At 40.0% G+C, this 21,245-nt stretch overlaps 1 protein-coding gene across 1 annotated transcript in view; it reads right to left on the bottom strand.

Annotated features, from left to right (window-relative positions):
* The window catches only part of trsn (translin), a 127,593-nt gene that overhangs the window by 23,646 nt on the left and 82,702 nt on the right, over nt 1-21,245 (bottom strand). Inside the window, exon 4 of the mRNA XM_067148408.2 lies at nt 4,959-5,038. Within this exon, the coding sequence (XP_067004509.1) occupies nt 4,959-5,038 (80 nt within the window). The remainder of the gene's footprint in view (nt 1-4,958; nt 5,039-21,245) is intronic.

The raw sequence follows: 21,245 nt of genomic DNA, 5'->3' as shown, positions 1-21,245 counted from the left end.
TAGTAAATCTTTTATCGGTGGAGTAGGATGAACCAAATTTAATTTCAGGGGTAAACAGTAACAGGTAAGGTTATAAAGCAAGTCTGGAGCCTCATCAGCCTGATGACCGTCGCCATGGGAGAGGGAGTTCCTTCTTGATCTACAGAATTAATTATTCCTGTAAATTATTTGCAGGTGGCGCCCAATTTCGTTATTTATTCTAAGCACAAGACAACATAATAATGGAGCAACCTGTTTCAAAGAAAGCAAAGACTTCCGAAAGTCCATTTTTATCGAACTGTGAACTTTCGTATTTCCTTGTCAGCCGAGACGATAAAGCCAAATGCTTAATCCGTGGGACAATAAGTTAATCAAAAAGATCTATTTTCCAATACAAAGGCTTTGCTCAAATTCTACGAGAATTTTTTGAAGGAAGATTTTCCTAAGCTGCATCGAGAAGCAGCTAAGATTATTTCTATGTTTGGTTCCACATGCATATGTGAAAGGTTTTTTTTTCTTACTTTGACTTGTACGAAAACTAGATTGCGTGCAAGTAGGCCTATTTTTGATTTAATTTAAAGAAGGCTGTTAAATTGCTGTAAGCCGGTCCCTTGTTGCAGGCATAACTGGTATCATTGCAAAGATAAAGGAAAAGAAGAGCTAGAGAAGATAAATTGTCTGCTCAAACCAAATTGAAAGAAGAGTGTTTTAACACCGGTAATGTTGTCCCATACAACAGTGTCATCGCTCATCACACATAAACATTTCGCAGTGAGGGGAGGATCAGCGGGGAAGGTGGAGAAGGCGAAGACAGGCCGAACGGGTGAGACAGGAGTAGGGGAAGTGGAGTGGGGGTTTGCACTCTGGTCAAACTAGTGAAGTTGTCTCCTGCAACTTGCGCCTGTGCACTGCACGGTGCATGCACCCCGAGGGGTCCTGGTCTAGGGTATAACTTGTGGTAGTAGTGACTGTTGTGATTTTTGTTTGTTTTCAGAGGAAGTACAACTGGGCAACCATCCCCATACCACTTCAGAATTTTGGAATTTGGATTCAAACATAATAATCTTCTGATTGTTTGAATATCAATCTAGTAAAAATCTAACCACAGCTAGTAAATTAAACCAACATCTGATGCTGTTTTATTTTTTCAAGTAGATGAACTTAAAAATAGGAAAGTTATTCAAGGACACCCTTCACATGTTCTAATCAAAATTCAAGAGTAAATGCCTTCAAAGAGATTATCGTCTTGGAGAGTGAGGATTGTTTCAGGAGCTTTTATTACTACAGGGTTGTGCACGAATAGCTGACACACTTGAAAAGCAAATGCAACATATGTACTACGCTGTTGAAATTTCGCACACACCTTCCCTGTTTCATGGAAATATCTGTAGCGGTGACACTGCTGCTTTGTCTCCAAATGCCTGCATTCCAGTTAACTTTCTGCCATGGCCGATCACGGCCGACTCTCCATTCAGCAGCACGCAAAAACTGTTGTCTTTTATTGCGAATCAAAGAGTGTTACGGCGACAAAAAGGAAATTTTGAGCTGTATTTCAGACTAGGTGGGCACCAGCAAGGTACACCATCCTTCGCTTATACAGAAACTTTGAAGAACAAGGCAGTGTGAAGGAAGAAAAGTGACCACGTGCACCAGCAGCTCGGTCTTCTGAAAACAACGCTACGCTGAGGGTCGCCATGCAGCGCAACCCACTCAAGTCAACATGGTGAGCTTCAAGAGAAATTGGAATATCGCGCCATTTAGTTCAAAGAATGTTACGCGGTGACCTTCAATTGTACCCGTACAATATGGCTATACTACACAAGCTAACAGATCTTCACAGGCAGAAGAGTTTGCAGTATGCCTTATGGACTCAAGGTAAAGGTGAAGTACTGCTTAACACTTGGTTCTCTGATGAAGCCTATTTTCACCTCAACAAGGCAGTTAATAAACAAAATGTGCGGTTTTGGGCTACAGAAAAACCAGACAATATTCAGGAAAGAACACGCATGGGGAAGAAGTGGGTAGCTCTGTCAGCAGGGCAGTTAATAAAACAAAATATGCGGTTTTGGGCTACAGAAAAACCAGACATTATTCACAAAAGAACACGCATGGGGAAAAAGTGGGTAGCTCTGTCAAGTCATGGGTTAATTGGACCATTTTTCTTCAGTCAGGCAGTTAATGCACAGGGGTACAAGGATATGCTGGGGAATGAATTCATGCCTCAAATTCTCGCTATCCCTATTCATATGCAGTGGTTTATGCAAGAAGGTGCAACACCTCACACAGCTAACGATGTTCTAATTTTTTGAGGGGAGTATTTGGTGATCGTGTAATGTCTCATTGTTACCCACAGAACAATGGCGGATTCCTCTAGCCTCCTTAAAGCCTAGATTTAAATCCTTGTGATTTCTTTTTATGGGGCTATTTGAAAGAAAAACTCTTCGGTTCAAGACCTCAAAGCCGCATGGAAGTGGAAATGCATGCTCGGATTGTGCAGCTCTGCAGTGAAATTCATGAAGACCTGTGACGAAAAGTTGTCAGAAACATGCATACTGGTCTCGAAGAGATTGTCCTCCGCAGTGGAGGCCACGCTGAACATGTGATATAGTGAAATATATTTCCAGCGTCCAAGCTGCCTGTGTCTACAATTTCATTACTGTTCTGTGAAAAATAAAGTTTTTATTCTAAAATTAAATGTGTCAACTATTCGTGCACCACCCTGTACATTACACTGATCAACAAAATGTTACTGTTTGTTTGTGACACAGTTCTCTCTATGCATAACTGGTTACTTATGCCCTAAAATGAAGGACAATCAAAGATACAATAATCCTGACTCGTTTTTATGTTCAGGTCGTTGATAGTTTAGAATTTTATGAATTTTGCTCGATTGTTTACCATAATTTTGCCCCGGATTATCAGTAAATGTTTTCCAGTCTAGGATGCCAATTGGAGTCCCCCTAAACTAGAAAATGCATGGAAAAATATTGCAATGCGACAAATAATTTTTTTTAACACTTTCCTTTTGTGTATGTAAATGTTGTTACTTTTTCCAAAGACTTTTATGCTATCTTCAAATGCAAATGGATGGGTAAAATAAATTTTAATTGACAAATATTAACACGTTGTAACTAGAGGATACTGGACATTTCAAATAACGGACCATACTTATTTTTTTCATGATAATACCCAGTTCTTGTTTATTTTTACAACTCTAAATCACATGAGTGACAGATTTGACATCAGTTAGTAAAATTCTACATATATGCAACTCTAAGTACTGATGTATATATCAAAGTAAAATAGTATTGCAAAAATAAAAGATAAAAAAAAATGAGCAAAACAATTAGATCCTTTGGAAGAACAGAATTGCTGCTTTGGCTTGAAAAGTAAACAGATTTACGTGGTTTCAACTTTCGTTTGTATTCCAGTGGACTCTCCTGAAGAAGTCACCAAAGTCCCATCATACTCTTCAATGACAATCCTTGATAGCGGTGCTCCATGTCCATGATTTCTTGGTTGAAACTTTCTACTTGTTCCTCCAAGAAATCACACATATTGTCCTTAAATATCTCAAAATGAGAATCCAACACGCATTTTGAAAGACATGTGGCACCCCTTTTACCACAATTGTCCACCAGCTCCATGAACAGGGCCTGATAATCCTCAGCCTTGTAGTTCCCAAGGAAGCCTTCTGTCACTGTGAGAAAACTTCTCCAGGCTGCCTTTTCTTTGAGCTTTTCTACAAAATCTTCCTGCTTCATGATCTTTATAATCTGCCGCCCCACAAAGATTCTGCTTTAACTTTAGTTACCAACAACTTAGGGAATTAATCTTGAAGGATCTGAAATGGCTCTGAATCTTGGTCCGGTCCTTTAACAGATTGTTTCATGAGGATGCGGTGCCTTTAAAAGTTTCGTTGGATTGATTAATGGCTGCCACTTAACATTCTTGTTCCCAACAGTAAACTAAAGTCTCTGTGGTCATATCGTCTTGTAATGTTCGCGGTCAGCCCGGCTATCACATACAAAAAGATGCACTATGTGATCAAAAGGACCCGGGCACCCCCAAAAACATACGTTTTTCATCTTAGGTGCATTGTGCTGCCACCTACTGCCAGGTACTCCATAACAGCGAGTGTGGGTCAGCTGTTTTGTTCGTAAACATGGCAGGATTGAATACAGCGTGTTCTGAAACTGAGCTGAATACAGGCCAAGAAAGTGACACAGAATCGTTGAGTAGGGGTGGAGGTGAATTTTTAATGAGTGAATAATGTATCAACGAAGATAATTTTCGTAATAGTGATATAAGTGAAAACGGATATTGAGAAATCGGACCTGATGGCGATGCTGCGGGATTTCAGGTAACACGAACATTTCGTTTTGTTACTCCGAATGATTATATGGATGATGTCGAACCGGTCCATAATGTGGAAAGAGTATTAAGAGACACAGATTTTTTTTTTTTTTACGTATGTTAGGAGGAGACAAAACTATTCATTGACATAGCCTATTGAATATATATCAATGCAACATTCAAACAGGCACATTCCGGTAAAATAGATACAGAATGGGAAGACACTTGCCCAGATGATATAAAATCTTATATACATGAGCATCATTCCACTTCCAAAATCACGTGATTAATGGTTTAGAGGGATTCAGACAACATGAGACTGTAAAAAACGCAGCCTACCTCTGTGTCAATTATCAGCAGAAGGGGGGTGGAGGTTTGAAGCAATAACCTTATGACACTATGAATTGAGAAATGGACGTGATGGTATACTTCTAATATTATTGAAAATTTGAATACATTGTAATCAATAGTTTTTATTATATTTAACTTGATCTGAAACAATGCACTCTGTTTCAGTTATTCCAAAATAATAGGTTGAAACCTGGGGATAAGAGGAGTGAAAATGTGGGCGGGAAAGGGTTAATGACCAAGACATGTAGAGACCATGATAGTGTGTCACTTACCAGCTCCGAAGACAATTGCAGCACACCCATAAGGTAGTCCTCTAGATCAAGGTGAAACCCATCTTCTCGTCGAATCTTTACTGCAACAATGGAATGTAAACAAAGATCAGGAAAAAGAAATTATATTTTGGATGATTATGAGCGATCAAAAAGTATAGAAGAAAATATTATAGAGCACAGAGCATACAAAACACATCCAGAGCAAGATTTTCCTGGAAAATAACACGACTCTTCATTATATGACATAATGGACAGATATTCTACATTGATGTTGTTTAGAGGAAGCTAAATTAAACATCAAATCAATACTTATTACATGAATTTATTAACCCACTTACCTCATATTTAAAAGGTCATCCGGTTCACCAGAAAACCAGACTTAAATCTCATGCTCAATGAGCATCATCACAACTTACATCAAAACAGTACACATCACAGATCATCACACAACAGGAATATTTTTATGATTCTTCTTAATTTAGCATACAAAGGATTTGTACGCACCAGTAATGATGCTTCAGGAGGAGGATTAGGTGCGATAAACTTCAAAATACTCAGGGGTTGAGTACACACTTATGTTTGTTACAGCATATTTGAATACAGGGCTTTCGAACCGGATGCATTAGAACGCAAAGTGTTAAACCACCCATTATTTAAACAACTTTTTTCTACTGCAGGCAGACAATGGCTTCCTAATGCAGTCACTTGTTTTGCACGCAATAACTGAAAAGATATGACCTAAAGTGTTACGGAGTGTCCGTGGAACAGAGAGAGGTGAAAGAAGGTGTGGGCTTCAATGGGTCTAACTACAAGATCAAATATTAAATTAAAACTTTAAAATAAAGGTTATATTTCTTTTCAAATCTCAAACTTAACAAAACTTTTCACTTAGTGAAATAACAATGTTACAGGTACAAAGCAATGTTGATACATGAAATATACAATTTCTGAGCTTCAAGCTCCAAATTACAAGTTTACGACACCGCAAATGTAGCGTTTAAATAGACAAGGAGAGAGATCTCCCAAGACGGAGCACTTTGGTCCAACTGTTACAATTTATAGCCTTCCAAAGGCACCACTCAATGTTACAGCAATCTCAGAAAAGAGCTTACATACTCTCCAACTTCAACCTAGGAGGCTGTGCTCCCAATTTCTTACAGCCTACTCAAGGCAACTTACACTTCTGGCCTCTCTACGCCCAACCTACAATTTACAATTTTTGTACACAGGGGTATCTAGTACCCATACTACTGCGCCTTTGTGAAAAAGAAGAACAGGTTAATATTATTGGCCCTAACTCAAAAATGGATGGAGGCGTACACTTGCGCTCCTTGAAAACTCTGTTTTAAATCCCTACTTGGGCTTGTGGCCCGATGATACAGAGGCTAATCCCAAGCTACTGAGGTGACTAGAAGGAAGGTTAATTAATGTTTTACAGAAACAGTTACAAAATCGTAGTCCCCTCAAGGTAAGTTGAAGGGGAACTCAAGAGGGTAACGCACCCTCTATCCCCGATTTACAGTTTAAGTCTTTAAGAAATTTTACATTAGCAGGAAGAAAGCTTACATTTTAGAAAACAGATAGTTTCATAGTTGAAGATTAGGACCTTCCCCTCAGGTAAGTATGCAGAGATAGCTACAGAGATAGAAAAATGGTGGCCATTACCTGGGCTGATGTTCTGTCTGCCGAAGAACGAGGCACCCCGCCTTCTGTCTTAACACACACACACTCAGAACTTTGATGATCAATAAGACAAGGTAGCTTGAAAAAGCCGCAGCTTATACACCCGAGGGGAGGGTTCAAGAAGGCTCTGGACAAAATCCGGACACACCCTCTCATTTTTATTGGCAGAATAAAAAGTTACAAGAAGCCTATTATAGGTTGAAAAATAAATACAGAAAATTTCTGATTGGCCAGGCTCAAAAGCGGGCGGGATGAGGAGGAAGTGTTGCAAACCTTGAAATACCAAAATATATGAAAGTCCGGAATGAGAAAGGAGGAGGGTTTGCTGGTCTGGCACCCAGCTGTAAAACTGCCAACGCCGAGTGTTGAGCGGCAGGAAATAACCTGACTCCCTAAGGGGGCCAACGGCTTCGGGCGAATGAGCCCCTTTGGGTGGGGTGATGGTCCCCAGAGTGGAGGAAATGCCACTGAAATCCATTAAGCAGCGTCTGTTCTCCAGGTTAGGGGCGGCTGCACAAGGCGTCTGTACTCCAGAGGAGCGGCCTCATTATCACCTCACTGGATCACATCCAGAGTTGTAATTCGGGACCTAGCTCCACACAGGTGATACCTTGACAGTCAACCATGGAAGGTCTTTTAAGGAATACTCCACCGTCTGAACCAAGAGTTCAGAGAAGGCAGCATTCGGATACGGTGGGCTGCCACCTGAAAGATACCGTGAAGTCGGAGGCACGGAAATACCCCAGTACCACATACACGAACGAGACAAAATCAAGAATCAAACCAAAGCAGATAACATACTTCTCTACACACAATATAAACTCACTCATGCAAACCGGTAAACTAAAAGTGATCACCGACATAATGGACCAACACAAAATTCTTATCATGGGATTACAGGAAATTAGAAACACTGACCAGGATGCCTTGGAATCTCAAGGGTACAGACTTTATAAAGGTATACCCAGGAAGAGAGTGATGAAGAATGTTCCACAATTTGGAACAGGATTTTTGGTCAGCCTTAAAATAATAAACTCAGTTCACGAATTCAGATCACAGTCTCCACGACTCTCAACGCTCACCTTAAAGGCATCTAATAAAATCTATACTATAATAAATGCCCATGCTCCCACTAATGATAAAAACAACTCCTCAAAAGACCAGGAAGAAACAGGAGAATTTTGGGACCTATTGGACCAGACCATAGATAACATCCCCAAACACCATATAAAATTATTAATAGGCGACTTCAACGCTCAACTAGGCAGAGAAAGAAAATACCGTGACATCATCGGAAAATGGCCAGCACACAAGAAAACAAATAAAAATGGAGAGAGACTTGTTGACCTGTGTAGAAACCATAATTTAATCTCAAAATCTACATGTTTAAAGAGGAAACCTCAAAAACTTAAAACATGGAAACACCCTGACTACACTAAAGAAGAATGGCAACTGGATCACGTCTGCATGGACAAATACCACCACAAAGAGATCTATAACGTCAAAGTCCTCCGAGGAATAGACACAGGTTCAGATCACTACGTAGTTAAAATTAAAATTAAACTCCAGAGGAGGCAACAAAAGCAAGCCCTTAAAACTAAAAGAAAAATAGATCCTACCCAGCTAATCAACAACAAAAATTACCACAAAGCAACTGAAAAAATAAAAATCACAGATAAACTTGAAGACTTAGTACACAACCTTAAACAAATTGCAGAAGACCTGGCTCCAATTAAACCACGTAAAAAACACCAATGGTGGAACAGTGAATGTGATGAAACAGTGGAGAAAAGACATCAGGCATGGCTATTACATCAGTCCCAAAAAACAGAAATATCCTATCAAAAGCTAGTAAAACAGAGAAAAGAAACTACCCAAGTCTTAAGAAGAATAAAAAGACAACATCATAAGGACACCCTGCAGTTAATTGAAGAACAATTCAATAAAACTCAACCAAGGGACTACTACAAAACCTTCAGAAAGCAGCTCCAAAAATATGAACCCCCGACCCTACTGATGAAGGATGAAGATGGTAAGCTGGCCCATAACAATAAAGACAATGCAGAAATTCTGGCTAAATATTTCAACAAGCTTTCACCAGCACCCCGATAAAAACATCACCAGAGAACATCAATCCCCCCACAATAAAGGAAGTCTACCAAGCTCTGAATAAATTAAAAAACTACAAAGCGCCAGGAGAAGATCAGACCTTTGCGGAAATCTGGGAATATGCAGGAACATCAGCAAAAGTTGCCCTCCATCAACAACTTGTCTCTATCTGGATTAAAGAAGAACTACCAGAACACTGGACAAGAGCCGTCATTCATCCACTGCACAAAAAAAGGGATAAAACCGATCCCAATGACTACAGGGGAATCTCGCTCCTAGACATAACATACAAAATATTTTCAATAATCATCCTTAATGGGATAAGTTTACAACTTGAGAAAGAACTAGGAGAATATCAAGGAGGTTTCAGACCCTGGAGGAGCTGTCCTGATCAGATCATGAGTCTTAAGTTGATAATGGACTATAACAGGAGAAGAAACAGAGATATGGTGATAACATTTGTAGATTTCAAGAAAGCTTATGATTGCATCCATAGAGAATCTCTGTTTAAAATTTTAAGACACCTTGGACTACACCCCAAATTAATAAACATGATAAAATTGACTCTCACCAACACCAAATCAAAAGTGAAGTTTAGGGGTGAAACATCAGAAATATTTGAAATTAAAACTGGGCTACAGCAGGGAGATGGGCTCTCACCACTATTATTTAACTGTGTTCTAGAAATGGTAATGAGGGAATGGTTTAGGAAATGTCCCCCCAAAATAAAGATTGGCCGAAAAATCAAAACAAATTGCCTGGGTTTTGCTGACGATTTAGCATTACTAGCAGTGGACATGAAAGAAGCAAAAACCCAGATAACAGAACTTCAAAACATTGCAAATAAAATTGGCCTCAAAATATCATTTGAAAAAACAGAAATTATGCCGCAAAAAACCAACACAGCTAAAAGAAGTCACCATAAATGGTAATAAAATCAAAATAGTAACTCAATTTAAATATCTTGGAGAAGTAATAACATATAACCTAAATGAAAAAATACCGAGCTCGATAGCTGCAGTCGCTTAAGTGCGGCCAGTATCCAGTATTCGGGAGACAGTAGGTTCGAACCCCACTGTCGGCAGCCCTGAAGATGGTTTTCCGTGGTTTCCCATTTTCACACAAGGCAAATGCTGGGGCTGTACCTTAATTAAGGCCACGGCTGCTTCCTTCCCACTCCTAGCCCTTCCCTGTCCCATCGTCGCCATAAGACCTATCTGTGTCGGTGCGACGTAAAGCAATTAGCAAAAAAAAAAAAATCTCAATCCAAATAAGAACAAATAGATTAGCTAAAGCACAAAAATTAACATGGGATATCTACAAAAAAAGTGTCTATCAATAAATGCAAAAATAAAACACTACAACACAGTTATAAAACCGGAAGCTACATATGCAGCAGAAACACTCTTTTATCTGAATAAACAATCAAAGACTGACAGACTTCAGAAAATTGAAAGGAGGATTGGAAGAACCTGCATCAACAAAAAATACCAGAAAGATGGACAGTGGCGGTTAATACCTAACAAAGTCGTGTACAAAGAGCTAGAACCCATTACAGATACTATGCGTAAGAGGAGACTGGGATTCTTTGGACATATCATGAGGATGCAGGATTCGAGACTTCTGAAACAACTAGTACAACACAATCTCGTCTCAAAAAATACCACAACAGGATGTAAATGGATCAGAGAAGTAAGAGAGGATCTGAAGGATATAGGCCTTACAAGAGAAGACACCACAAATAAGATAAAATTGAATACAAAACTCAAGAATACAAACCACCGCTTTACCCTTACACAAAACAAACCAACAACATGCACATTTTCAACTGAGGAAAGGGCACGAAGATCAGAGTGTCTGAAGAAGTACTGGGAGGACCGCAAAGCCCGAACAATCCCTTCAAAGAGACCTGAACGACGGACTGACTAAAGTGATCCTATCTGGTCATAAAAGAAGAAGAAGAAGAAGAAGAAGAAGAAGAGAAAACATACAAAATCAACATACATACATTATCATTATAGACTGTTATGCCTTTCAGCGTTCAGTCTGCAAGTCTCTGTGAATTTACTAAACGTCGCCACAATCCTCTATTTGCAAGTACTGATGTGGCCTCATTTAGTTCTATACCTTTTAACTTTAAATCGTTAGAAACTGAGTCTAACCATCATCGTCTTGGTCTCCCTCTACTTCTCTTACCCTCCATAACAGAGTCCATTATTCTCCTAGGTAACCTATCCCCCTGCATTCGCCTCACATGACCCCACCACCGAAGCCGGTTTATGCGTACAGCTTCATCCACCGAGTTTATTCCTAAATTAGCTTTTATCTCATCATTCTGAGTACCCTCCTGCCATTGTTCCCACCTGTTTGTACCAGCAATCATTCTCGCTACTTTCATGTCTGTTACTTCTAACTTATGAATAAGACAGCCTGAGTCCACCCAGCTTTCGCTCCCGTAAAGCAAAGTTGGTCTGAAAACAGACCGATTTAAAGATAGTTTCGTCTGAGATCTGACTTCCTTCTTACAGAATACTGTTGATCGCAACTGCGAGCTCACTGCATTAGCTTTACTACACCTTGATTCAATCTCACTTACTATATTAACATCTTGGGAGAACACACAACCTAAATACTTGAAATTATCGACCTGTTCTAGCTTTGTGTCACCAATCTGACATTTAACTCTGTTGAATTTCTTACCTACTGACATCAGTTTAGTCTTCGAAAGGCTAATTTTCATATCGTGCTCATTGCACCTATTTTCAAGTTCCAAGATATTAGACTGCAGGCTCTCGGCACAATCTGCCATTAAGACCAAGTCGTCAGAACAGGCCAAACTGCTTACTACATTTCCACCTAACTGAATCCCTCGCTGCCATTTTATACCTTTCAGCAGATGATCCATGTAAACTACGAACAGCAAAGGTGAAAGATTACAGCCTTGTCTAACCCCTGTAAGTACCCTGAACCAGGAACTCATTCTACCATCAATTCTCACTGAAGCCCAATTGTCAACATAAATGCCTTTGACTGATTTTAATAATCTACCTTTCATTCCATAGTCCCCCAGTATGGCGAACATCTTTTCCCTCGGTACCCTGTCATATGCTTTCTCTAGATCTACGAAACATAAACACAACTGCCTATTCCTCTCGTAGCATTTTTCAATTACTTGGCGCATACTGAAAATCTGATCCTGACAGCCCCCCGTGGTCTGAAACCACAATGGTTTTCATCCAACTGCCTCTCAACTACTGATTGCACCCTCCCTTCCAAAATGCCAGTGTATACTTTGCCTGGTATACTAATCAATGAGATACCTCGATAGTTGTTGCAATCCTTCGTGTTCCCTTGCTTATAGATAGGTGCAATTTCTGCTTTTGTCCAATCTGAAGGTACCTTACCAACACTCCATGCTAATCTTACTACTCTATGAAGCCATTTCATCCATGCCTTCCCACTATACTTCATCATTTCAGGTCTAATTTCATCTACTCCTGCTGCTTTATGACAATGAAATTTATTTACCATCCTTTCCACTTGCTCAAGCGTAATTTCACCAACATAATTTTCCTCCTCTCCATGAGCTTGTCTGTTCGCAACACCACCAGGAAGATTTCCTTTTACGTTGAGAAGATGTTCAAAATATTCCCTCCACCTCTCCAGAGATTCCCTGGGATCTATTATGAGTTCACCTGAATTACTCAAAACACTGTTCATTTCCTTTTTCCCTCCCTTCCCAAGATTCTTTATTACTGTCCAGAAAGGCTTCCCTGCTGCTTGAACTAGCCTCTCCAGGTTATTATCAAAATCTTCCCATGACGTCTTTTTGGATTCAACAACTATTTGTTTCTGTTACGGGGATACCCGTGGAGCAGAAAGAGGTTAAAGAAGGTGCTGGAGTGAATGGGTCTATCTACAAAATCAAAATTAATTTAAAACTTGAACTGAAAGTTACATTTTTTCAGAAAACAACTTAACAAACAACAACATGTCAGGTACAAGATTAGGAAAGTCCAAGATCAGTGATTTTTACAAATTCTGGACTCCAAGCCCCTAGTTTTACAATTTTACAAATGGAAGAAGTATTATTTAGTTAAGGGCCGAAATCCCCTAATTCAAGAGCGCTTGCTCCCTAAATCACAATATTTAACCTTCCAGAGGCACACTTTACAGTTACACAACTTTGAAAAAGAGCTAACAGGCTCTCAGTTTTCCAAGCCTACTCAAGGTAACATCAACTTACAATCACTTGCCTCTCAAGGCACAACTTACAATGTGAAAAATCATTTGATACAGTGGTATTTAATACCCAACCTATGGAGCCTTCAGGGAAAAGAACAGGTTAAATAACTGGCCCAAACACAAAAGGAATGGAGGCGCACACTGCGCTCCAAAATAATGAAAACTTAAAAACCTAAAGGGCTCTAGGCCAACGAAACAGGGGCTATTCCCAAACTACTGAGATGACTCGTATAGAAATTACTTTAACACACTGAAAATGAAAACATACGAGCTGTTTTCAAGTCATTGACCAGGTCAGGGATGTAATGAATGAAGCAGATATAGGCTATTAGTACGATGGGGTCGCCACACCCAAAGTGATTTATTAATGAATTATTGATGCTATGAAATGAGAATGGAGAGTGTTGCTGGAATGAAAGATGACAGGGAAAACCGGAGTACCCGGAGAAAAACCTGTCCCGCCTCCGCTTTGTCCAGCACAAATCTCACATGGAGTGACCGGGATTTGAACCACGGTATCCAGCGGTGAGAGGCCGATGCGCTGCCGTCTGAGCCACGGAGGCTCCACTTTAACACACTGCAGAAGGAAAACAGTTACAAAACATAGTCACCTCAAAAAAAGATGAAGGGGAGCTCGAGAGGGTAATTCACTCTCTATCCCCGATTTAAAGTTAAAGCTTTATGAAATTTTTACATTAGCCGGAAGAAGATTTACATTTTAGAAAACTTTGTTACATAACTAAAGATTCGGACCTTTCCCATGGATTAAACTGCGGAGTTAGCAAGAGAGAATGATTTTATGTGGCCATTACCTTGTAGATGTTCTAGTTGCTGACGAAAGAAAGAGGCCGCCCGCCTCCTGCTTAAACACACACACTCTCCGAAAGACGACGATCAATTGGCAAGGAAACAAAAAAACTGCAGTTTATAAACCCTCAGGGAAGGTTCAATATCATTCAAGATTAATCAGGACACGTCCTCTTAATTTTTATTGGGTAAACACAAAGTGAACAAGAAAGGTGGTATTGGTTGAAAATTAATCACAAAAAATAGTGATTGGCTAGATTCAAAACTGGCCATATGAAAAGGAAGTATTGCCAACCCAAAAATAAATGAACATAGATCTGTTATGGACAACCTAGAAATACAAAACTTCTTTAAATTATAAGTTCATTCACTTTGCACCAGAGTGCATGATCATAATTTTTAGTAGTGTCATCTGTAGAAAAATTCCAAACTTCTTGATTTAAAACAAAACAAAACAAGGAGAAATTCAGTCAGTTTAGGGAACTTCAGAATAACAAAATTACTTAAATTTTCAGTGGTGACATCTTCAGATTAAAGTTCAAAGTTCCTGTTGTAGTAATTTCCACTTTTGTTCGATAGAGGAGTTCACTTAGGCGCTAATTTTGAATGCCCGGCGTTGAGGTGTACTTCCCAGTACAGTTTCGCTCTGTTTCATTCATCTACGTACAAATCCTGACTGCCTCGGCCCTTGTTTGGAGCCATTTCTGATATACGTTTATAAACTGCTCTCACATCATCATTCCACCAAGATGTTCGCCTTTTCCCATTTTTAGACACAGTTGTTCTTAGGCATTCCCTTGCTGTTTCTACTACAGCATCCCTGTATGCCACCCATTCTTTTTCTATATCCTGAACCTGCTTACTGTACACTGTTCGAAATTTTTCACTAATTATATCCATGTACTTCTGTCTAATTTCCTCGTCCTGGAGATTTTCTACCCTTATTCGTTTGCAGACAGATTTAACTTAACTCATCAGATCCATCATGGAGGCTCATTGTGTAAAAGTAATTAACAGATTGAATATTTTATATTTTCGATTGTGTTGATACTTCGTGTGTTACAGACTGTTGAGCATATGTGCAACTGTTCTCTTTGTCTTTCATCCTGCTCTACTAGGAAATTAATTTTCACTACACCTCAGGCATTAGATATTGCACTTTATTGGGCAAATGGCATTTATGTCAAATATATTATATTTTCTTTGTCTCTCTGTTAGGTCATCAGCCCAGAGGCTGGTTGGATCCTCAAATAGCACCACCAAAGGCTATGCGATTATAAGGAAACCCCAAAAACCAATGGCAGCACCAAAATGAGGCGTACTAGGCAAGATGAGGAGTGAGGTAGTTTGCCATTGCTTTCCTCACTGGGTCAGAAAGTACTATTGTAGCATGACTGACCAAATGAGCAACACCTTTCGTAACACTCAGATGCACTAGTCGTGCTCTGAATGTCATTACTTAGCACTACCCATACCCCAGCAGCTTCCATAATGTCACAGCCATGCATGTTGACTGGGACTTCGGTGGAAGCTACACTTTACTCTGGCCTGTGCCAAGAGATGGAGCCCCAGGAGCTCTGAACTATGGAGCGTGGGTTGGCGACCACGGGGCCCTCAGCTGAGTCCTGGCATTTCTTCCACTTACTTGTGCTAGGCTCCTCACTTTCATCTATCCTATCCGACCTCCCTTGGTCAACTCTTGTTCTTTTCCGACCCCGACGCTATTAGGTTTGCGAGGGCTAGGGAGTCTTTCATTTTCACGCCCTTCGTGGCCCTTGTCTTCCTATGGCCGATACCTTCATTTTTCGAAGTGTCGGACCCCTTCCATTTTTCTCTCTGATTAGTGTTATATAGAGGATGGTTGCCTAGTTGTACTTCCTCTTAAAACAATAATCACCACCACCACCACCACCACCACCACCACCACCACCACCACCACCACCACCACCACCACCACCACCAAGAGATGGATGCAAAAGTACTGTATCCATCAAGAAATGACAGCAGGCACCATATTTTCTTTATATATAATATATTATATGTGTTACGAGGGATACCCATGGAGCAGAAAGAGGTTAAAGAAGGTGCCGGGGTGAATGGGTCTATCTACAATATCTAAATTAATTTCAAACTTGAACTGAAGATTAACTTAACAAATTTTCACTCAGTGAACTTAAAAACATATCAGGTACAAAGCCAATAAGGGTGGAACACCCCAAGAATAGGGAATTTAACAAGTTGGGTTTTAAACCCTTGATTTACAGTTTTTGAGCTATGAGCTCAATTTTAAAAAATTTCAATGCAAAATGAGGAACAATTTAGTCAAAGGGCAGAAGTCCCCTAATTCAAAGAGCACTTGCTCCCGAAACTACAATATCTAGCCTTCCAGAGGCACTCTTCACTATTACAAAACTTTGAAAAGAGCTAACAGGCTCTCAGTTTCTTCCAGCCTACTCAAGGCAACAACATTACATCAAAATCTTACAACCTCTGGCCTCTCAAGGCACGACTTACAAATTGAAATAGTTTTACTCAGGGGTATCTAGTACCCAATTTACAGGGCCTTTGCGAAAAAAAGAACAGGTTAAATAAACGGCCCGAACACAAACAGAATGGAGGCGAACACTGCGCTCCAGATAATTAACTATTAAAACCTACAGCACTCTTGGTCAATGAAACAGGAGCTAGTCTCAAACTACTGAGGTGGCTCGCATGGAAATTACTTTAATACATTACAAAAACAGTTACTAAATCGCAATCACCTCAAAACAAGATGAAGGAGAGATCGAGAGGGTAACTCACTCTCTATCCTCGATTTATAGTTAAAAATTTATGAAATATTTACATTAGCCAAAAGAAGAAAAAGTTTGTTACATAGTTAAAGATTCGGACCTTCCCCTCAAATAAATTTGCGGAGACAACAAGAAAGATAGAATTTACGTAGCCATTACCTTGTAGATGTTCTGCTGGCCTTAACACACACACTTAGAAAGACGACGATCAATTGACAAAGAAACACGAAAAGCTGCAACTTATATACCCTCAGGGAAGGTTCGAGAGAATTCAGGACTAATCCAGACACGCCCTCTCAATTTTTATTGGCAAATTCAAAGTGAACAAGAAATGCGGGATTGGTTGAAAATTAATTACAAAAATTTATGATTGGCCAGATTCAAAACTGGCGGAAAGAAAAAGAAGAGTTGCCAAACCAAAAATAAATGAACATAGATTCAGTTATGAAAATCTAGAAATACGAAACTTCTTTAAGTTATGTTCTTCCACCTTGCACCAGAGTGCACGATCAGACTTTTTGGTAGTGTCATCTGTGGAAAAATGTACAAACTTCTTGATGTATAGCAAAACAAAACAAGGAGAAATCCAATCAGTTTAGGAAACTTCACAATAACACAATTACTTAATATTTCAGTGGTGACATCTTCCGATTAAAGTTCCAACTTCATGTAGTAACAGTTTCACCTTTTGGTTGATAGAGGAGTTCATTAAGGGGCTTATTTTGAATGAGCGGAGTTGAGGTGTACCTCCCGGTACAATATGGTGTGGGTTACTGTATTCATGTCCTACTTTGTGAACCATGGACAACGGCAGATTGGTCTAGTAAGTGGTCCTGAGAGTCGGAATACCAGTTGCTATGGAATGGAGGGGGAATCTCGGACATATTCTGAGTCATGACCCTCCTTGTGCTCAGGCGGCTAGGACTATACAATCCACTGGTAGTCCATAACCCGTAAGAGGAGAGATCCTCACTTGGACTATGTGTAAGAAGGGCAGCATCCTGCTTCATGAATTTACCGAGCGCAGATCATTTTAACCAAACCTCGGACCTATTGGAGTAACGGAGTCCCACTCCCATTAGACAGGCGAGGGACTCCTTGGAAACAACTTGGCGAACAAAATGGAATTCGATGGGGAGCTATCAATATTAATGGGGCTTATGGAAGAAAGAAAGTAGAACTGGCTGAGTCAGCAAAGAGGATGCATCTGGATGTGCTAGGAGTAACTGATATTCGAGTAAGGGGAGATAACGAGGAAGAGATAGGAGATTATAAAGTGTACTTGACGAGTGTTAGAAAGGGAAGGGCAGAGTATGGGGTAGGGATGTTTATCAGCAAAACCATTGCACGCAACACAGTTTCTGTTAGGCACATAAATGAGCGAATGGTGTGGGCAGATTTGGCAGTTGGAGGAATTAGGACGAGAATTGTCTCAGTGTATTCAACATGTGAGGGTGCACATGAGGATGAAGTTGACAAGTTTTATGAAGCACCCTGAGTGACATCGTGGTCACGGTCAACAGTAAGGATAGAATAGTGCTAATGGGCGATTTCAATGCGAGAGCTGGAAATAGAACTGAAGGATACAAAAGGGTGATTGGTAAATGTGGGGATGATATGGAAACTAATGGGAATGGGAAGCGTTTGCTGGGCTTCTGTGCTGGTATCGGTTTAGCAGTTACGAATACATTCTTCAAGCATATGGGAGGCTAGGGGTATTAGATCCATAATAGACTATATATTAACCGACTTTGAATTCAGGAAATCTGTTAGGAATGTACGAGTTTTCTGGGGATTTTTCGATGATACAGACCACTACCTGATCTGTAGTGAACTAAGTATCTCTAGGCCTAGGGTAGAGAAAGTGAAAACTGTCTGCAAACGAATAAGGGTAGAAAACCTCCAGGACGAGGAAATTAGACAGAAGTACATGGATATGATTAGTGAGAAGTTTCGAACAGTAGACAGTAAGCAGGTTCAAGATATAGAAAGTGAATGGGTGGCATACAGGGATGCTGTAGTAGAAACAGCAAGGGAATGCCTAGGAACAACTGTATGCATACCTGCCAACTTTCAGAAAGATAAATCCGGAAGATCCTTAAGTGGAAATTTTTTAACAACACGCACATGCGTAACAGTCTTGAGATATAATGAAAAAGGACGGCAAGGGGGAGGGATTATAAACAATACTAATACAAGTTAAATACAGTAAAACCTTGATTCACCGTTCCCGGACCTGTTGTTTTTCCGTATTCATTGTTGAATTTATTTGTCCCAAAAATGTTCCATATAAACCAATGTTAAATTTCCCCGCATTTATCGTTTCTCGAACCATCGTTTTATTGCATCGATCATCGAAAAATTATTTGTCCTCGATCACAATTTTCCCGCACTGATCGTACATAAAAAATTATAAGCAAAAGTTTTTTTTAAAATTTAGAGAGACTGCTCAATACTCTTAGCATATAATAGTGGCAGCCTGTTACGCGAGAATGTACGAGTGATTCGGAGTTGGTAGTCTTGAACAAGGATCTTGTAGGCTGGAGTGCTGCGCGCAGGTTATTAACGCGCAACCTCACTATGAGCCTCCTGCCAACACTTCTCCTCAACCCACTTAACCGACCCCTGAAAGTATTCTTATTTACAAGAATTAAATCATAGACAGCGTAAAACTCAAATTTGCCCCCATTTTCTGTACTGGTATAGGCTGGCTAAGGCTGCCAACTTCGTTGAAAAAAAAAGAAGAGAAAATCGCGCAGTGCGCCATATGCATTTTAATTAGTCACAGGGTGATTAATCGCGTCGTACCTTGTGGAGTGTGTGGGATGCTAGAGGCCTGTTGACCGCTTTGTTGCCCCCTGCCCATTAGTCTTGTTACAAGCTGGACCTACCCAAGCCTGACCAATAATCTTTTCTCATAGCCTAGTCTTGTAACTAGTTCCTAAGTTGGCAGCTTGGCACAAGCCGCTGTGACATTTTTCGAGACATGCCGCGTTGAATATCTAACCTCTGACATCGTCTGAGCTAAGCTGCGGGAGCCGCGCCGTGTTGGGTATCTAACCTAACGTTCGCAAATGGTCTATGGAATCCTTTCCTAAATACAGGTTATCACCGTTATATCCACGCATATCTTTATTAATTTGCAATAAGGGAACTGAACGTAAAAGTTTTCAATTATTACGAAATTTGTAAAGAAAAGTGAAACGAAACTGCCTAAAAGTCGCGCTTTTTATTTTCATCTCGTAGGCCTATATCATTGTTGTAATATTTTGATACCGTTATTTATAATATGAGCTAAATGGTTAACACGTGTTGGCCTTTGATTCAAGGGGCCTGGATTGGGTCGAGGATTTTAACTTTCCTCGGTTAATTCCAACAGTTCGGGGGCTGTCTGTTTGCCGAATTAAACATTAGAATTCATCTTAGGTAGGGCCGCATTTTCACATGAGCGTAGACCGCCTATCATGCGACAACTCGAAAGACCTCCGTACGGCGCCGGAGGCCAAGCGCCATTATTATTGCTTTTATAATAATATATTTACATAACAAAAATGTCCCAATACAATAATTATTTTGCTCTCCCCCTATTTTTTATGTTGCTCGCATTTATAGTTTTCCCGCATCCATCGTCATTTTACCCCTACCCCCTGAAAAATGATGCATCGAGGTTTTACTGTATATGTTATGATCACCCCTGAAGTTAAACACCGTACACAAAGTTACATCTTGACGAGTGCTCATCTGTTTTCACTTAACACTGGGAACACTTCCTGTGATCGTATAAAACAAGGAAATTAAGCAGAATATGCCTCCCGAAAAGACTGATAATATTGTTTCTTAGTTGAACTCATTATGAACACCACTAAAAATACTAAATCGCTTAGAAATTCATCACACAATTCCACGAGTTTCAGAACTACCGCCAATGTTACACACGCACACAAACAAAGCCTTTCAGCCACTACAAAGCACGACACAGTTACTTAAGTTGTTTTATATAAATTCACATCCTGCTCTTTTCACGGATTTCTTTTCTTCAAAATCGCAGCTTGCTACTTGTTTGGGAGCATCTCTCATATTCTCATTGAATGAAGTAGCAGTTGAGGTCAAACAGGTGACAAAAGCATGGCGATAATCGATAATGTGATTACTGATACACTTACCGGTCGAATTTCAAACACTGCATCTCGTATTACCAGCTACTCTCAAAAGTCAAACAAATCCAATTTGACCACAGAAAGCGAAACCAAGTGTGGATATTAAAAATCCGTACAATAACGTTGTTCATCCGTACAACCGTAAACACACTCAAAATCTGCACATTTTACGGAAAAACCGGAAAACTTGGCAGGTATGTGTAAGTAAAGATGGGAAAAGGCGAACATCTTGGTGGAATGATGAAGTGAGAGCAGCTTGGAAACGTAAAAAGAAGGCTTATCAGAAATGGTTCCAAACAAGGGCCGAGGTAGACAGGGAATGGTACGTAGATGAAAGAAACATGGCGAAACAAATAGTTGTTGAATACAAAAAAAAAGTCGTGGGAAGATTTTGGTAATAACCTGGAAAGGCTAGGCCAAGCAGCAGGGAAACCTTTCTGGACAGTAATAAAAAATATTAGGAAGGGAGGGAGAAAGGATATGAACAGAGTTTT

The sequence above is a fragment of the Anabrus simplex genome, chromosome 5, assembly GCF_040414725.1.
Source record: "Anabrus simplex isolate iqAnaSimp1 chromosome 5, ASM4041472v1, whole genome shotgun sequence".
Lineage (NCBI taxonomy): Eukaryota > Metazoa > Arthropoda > Insecta > Orthoptera > Tettigoniidae > Anabrus > Anabrus simplex.
Note: the sequence above shows the minus strand (reverse complement) of the source record. Positions and strands in the feature narration are given on the sequence as shown.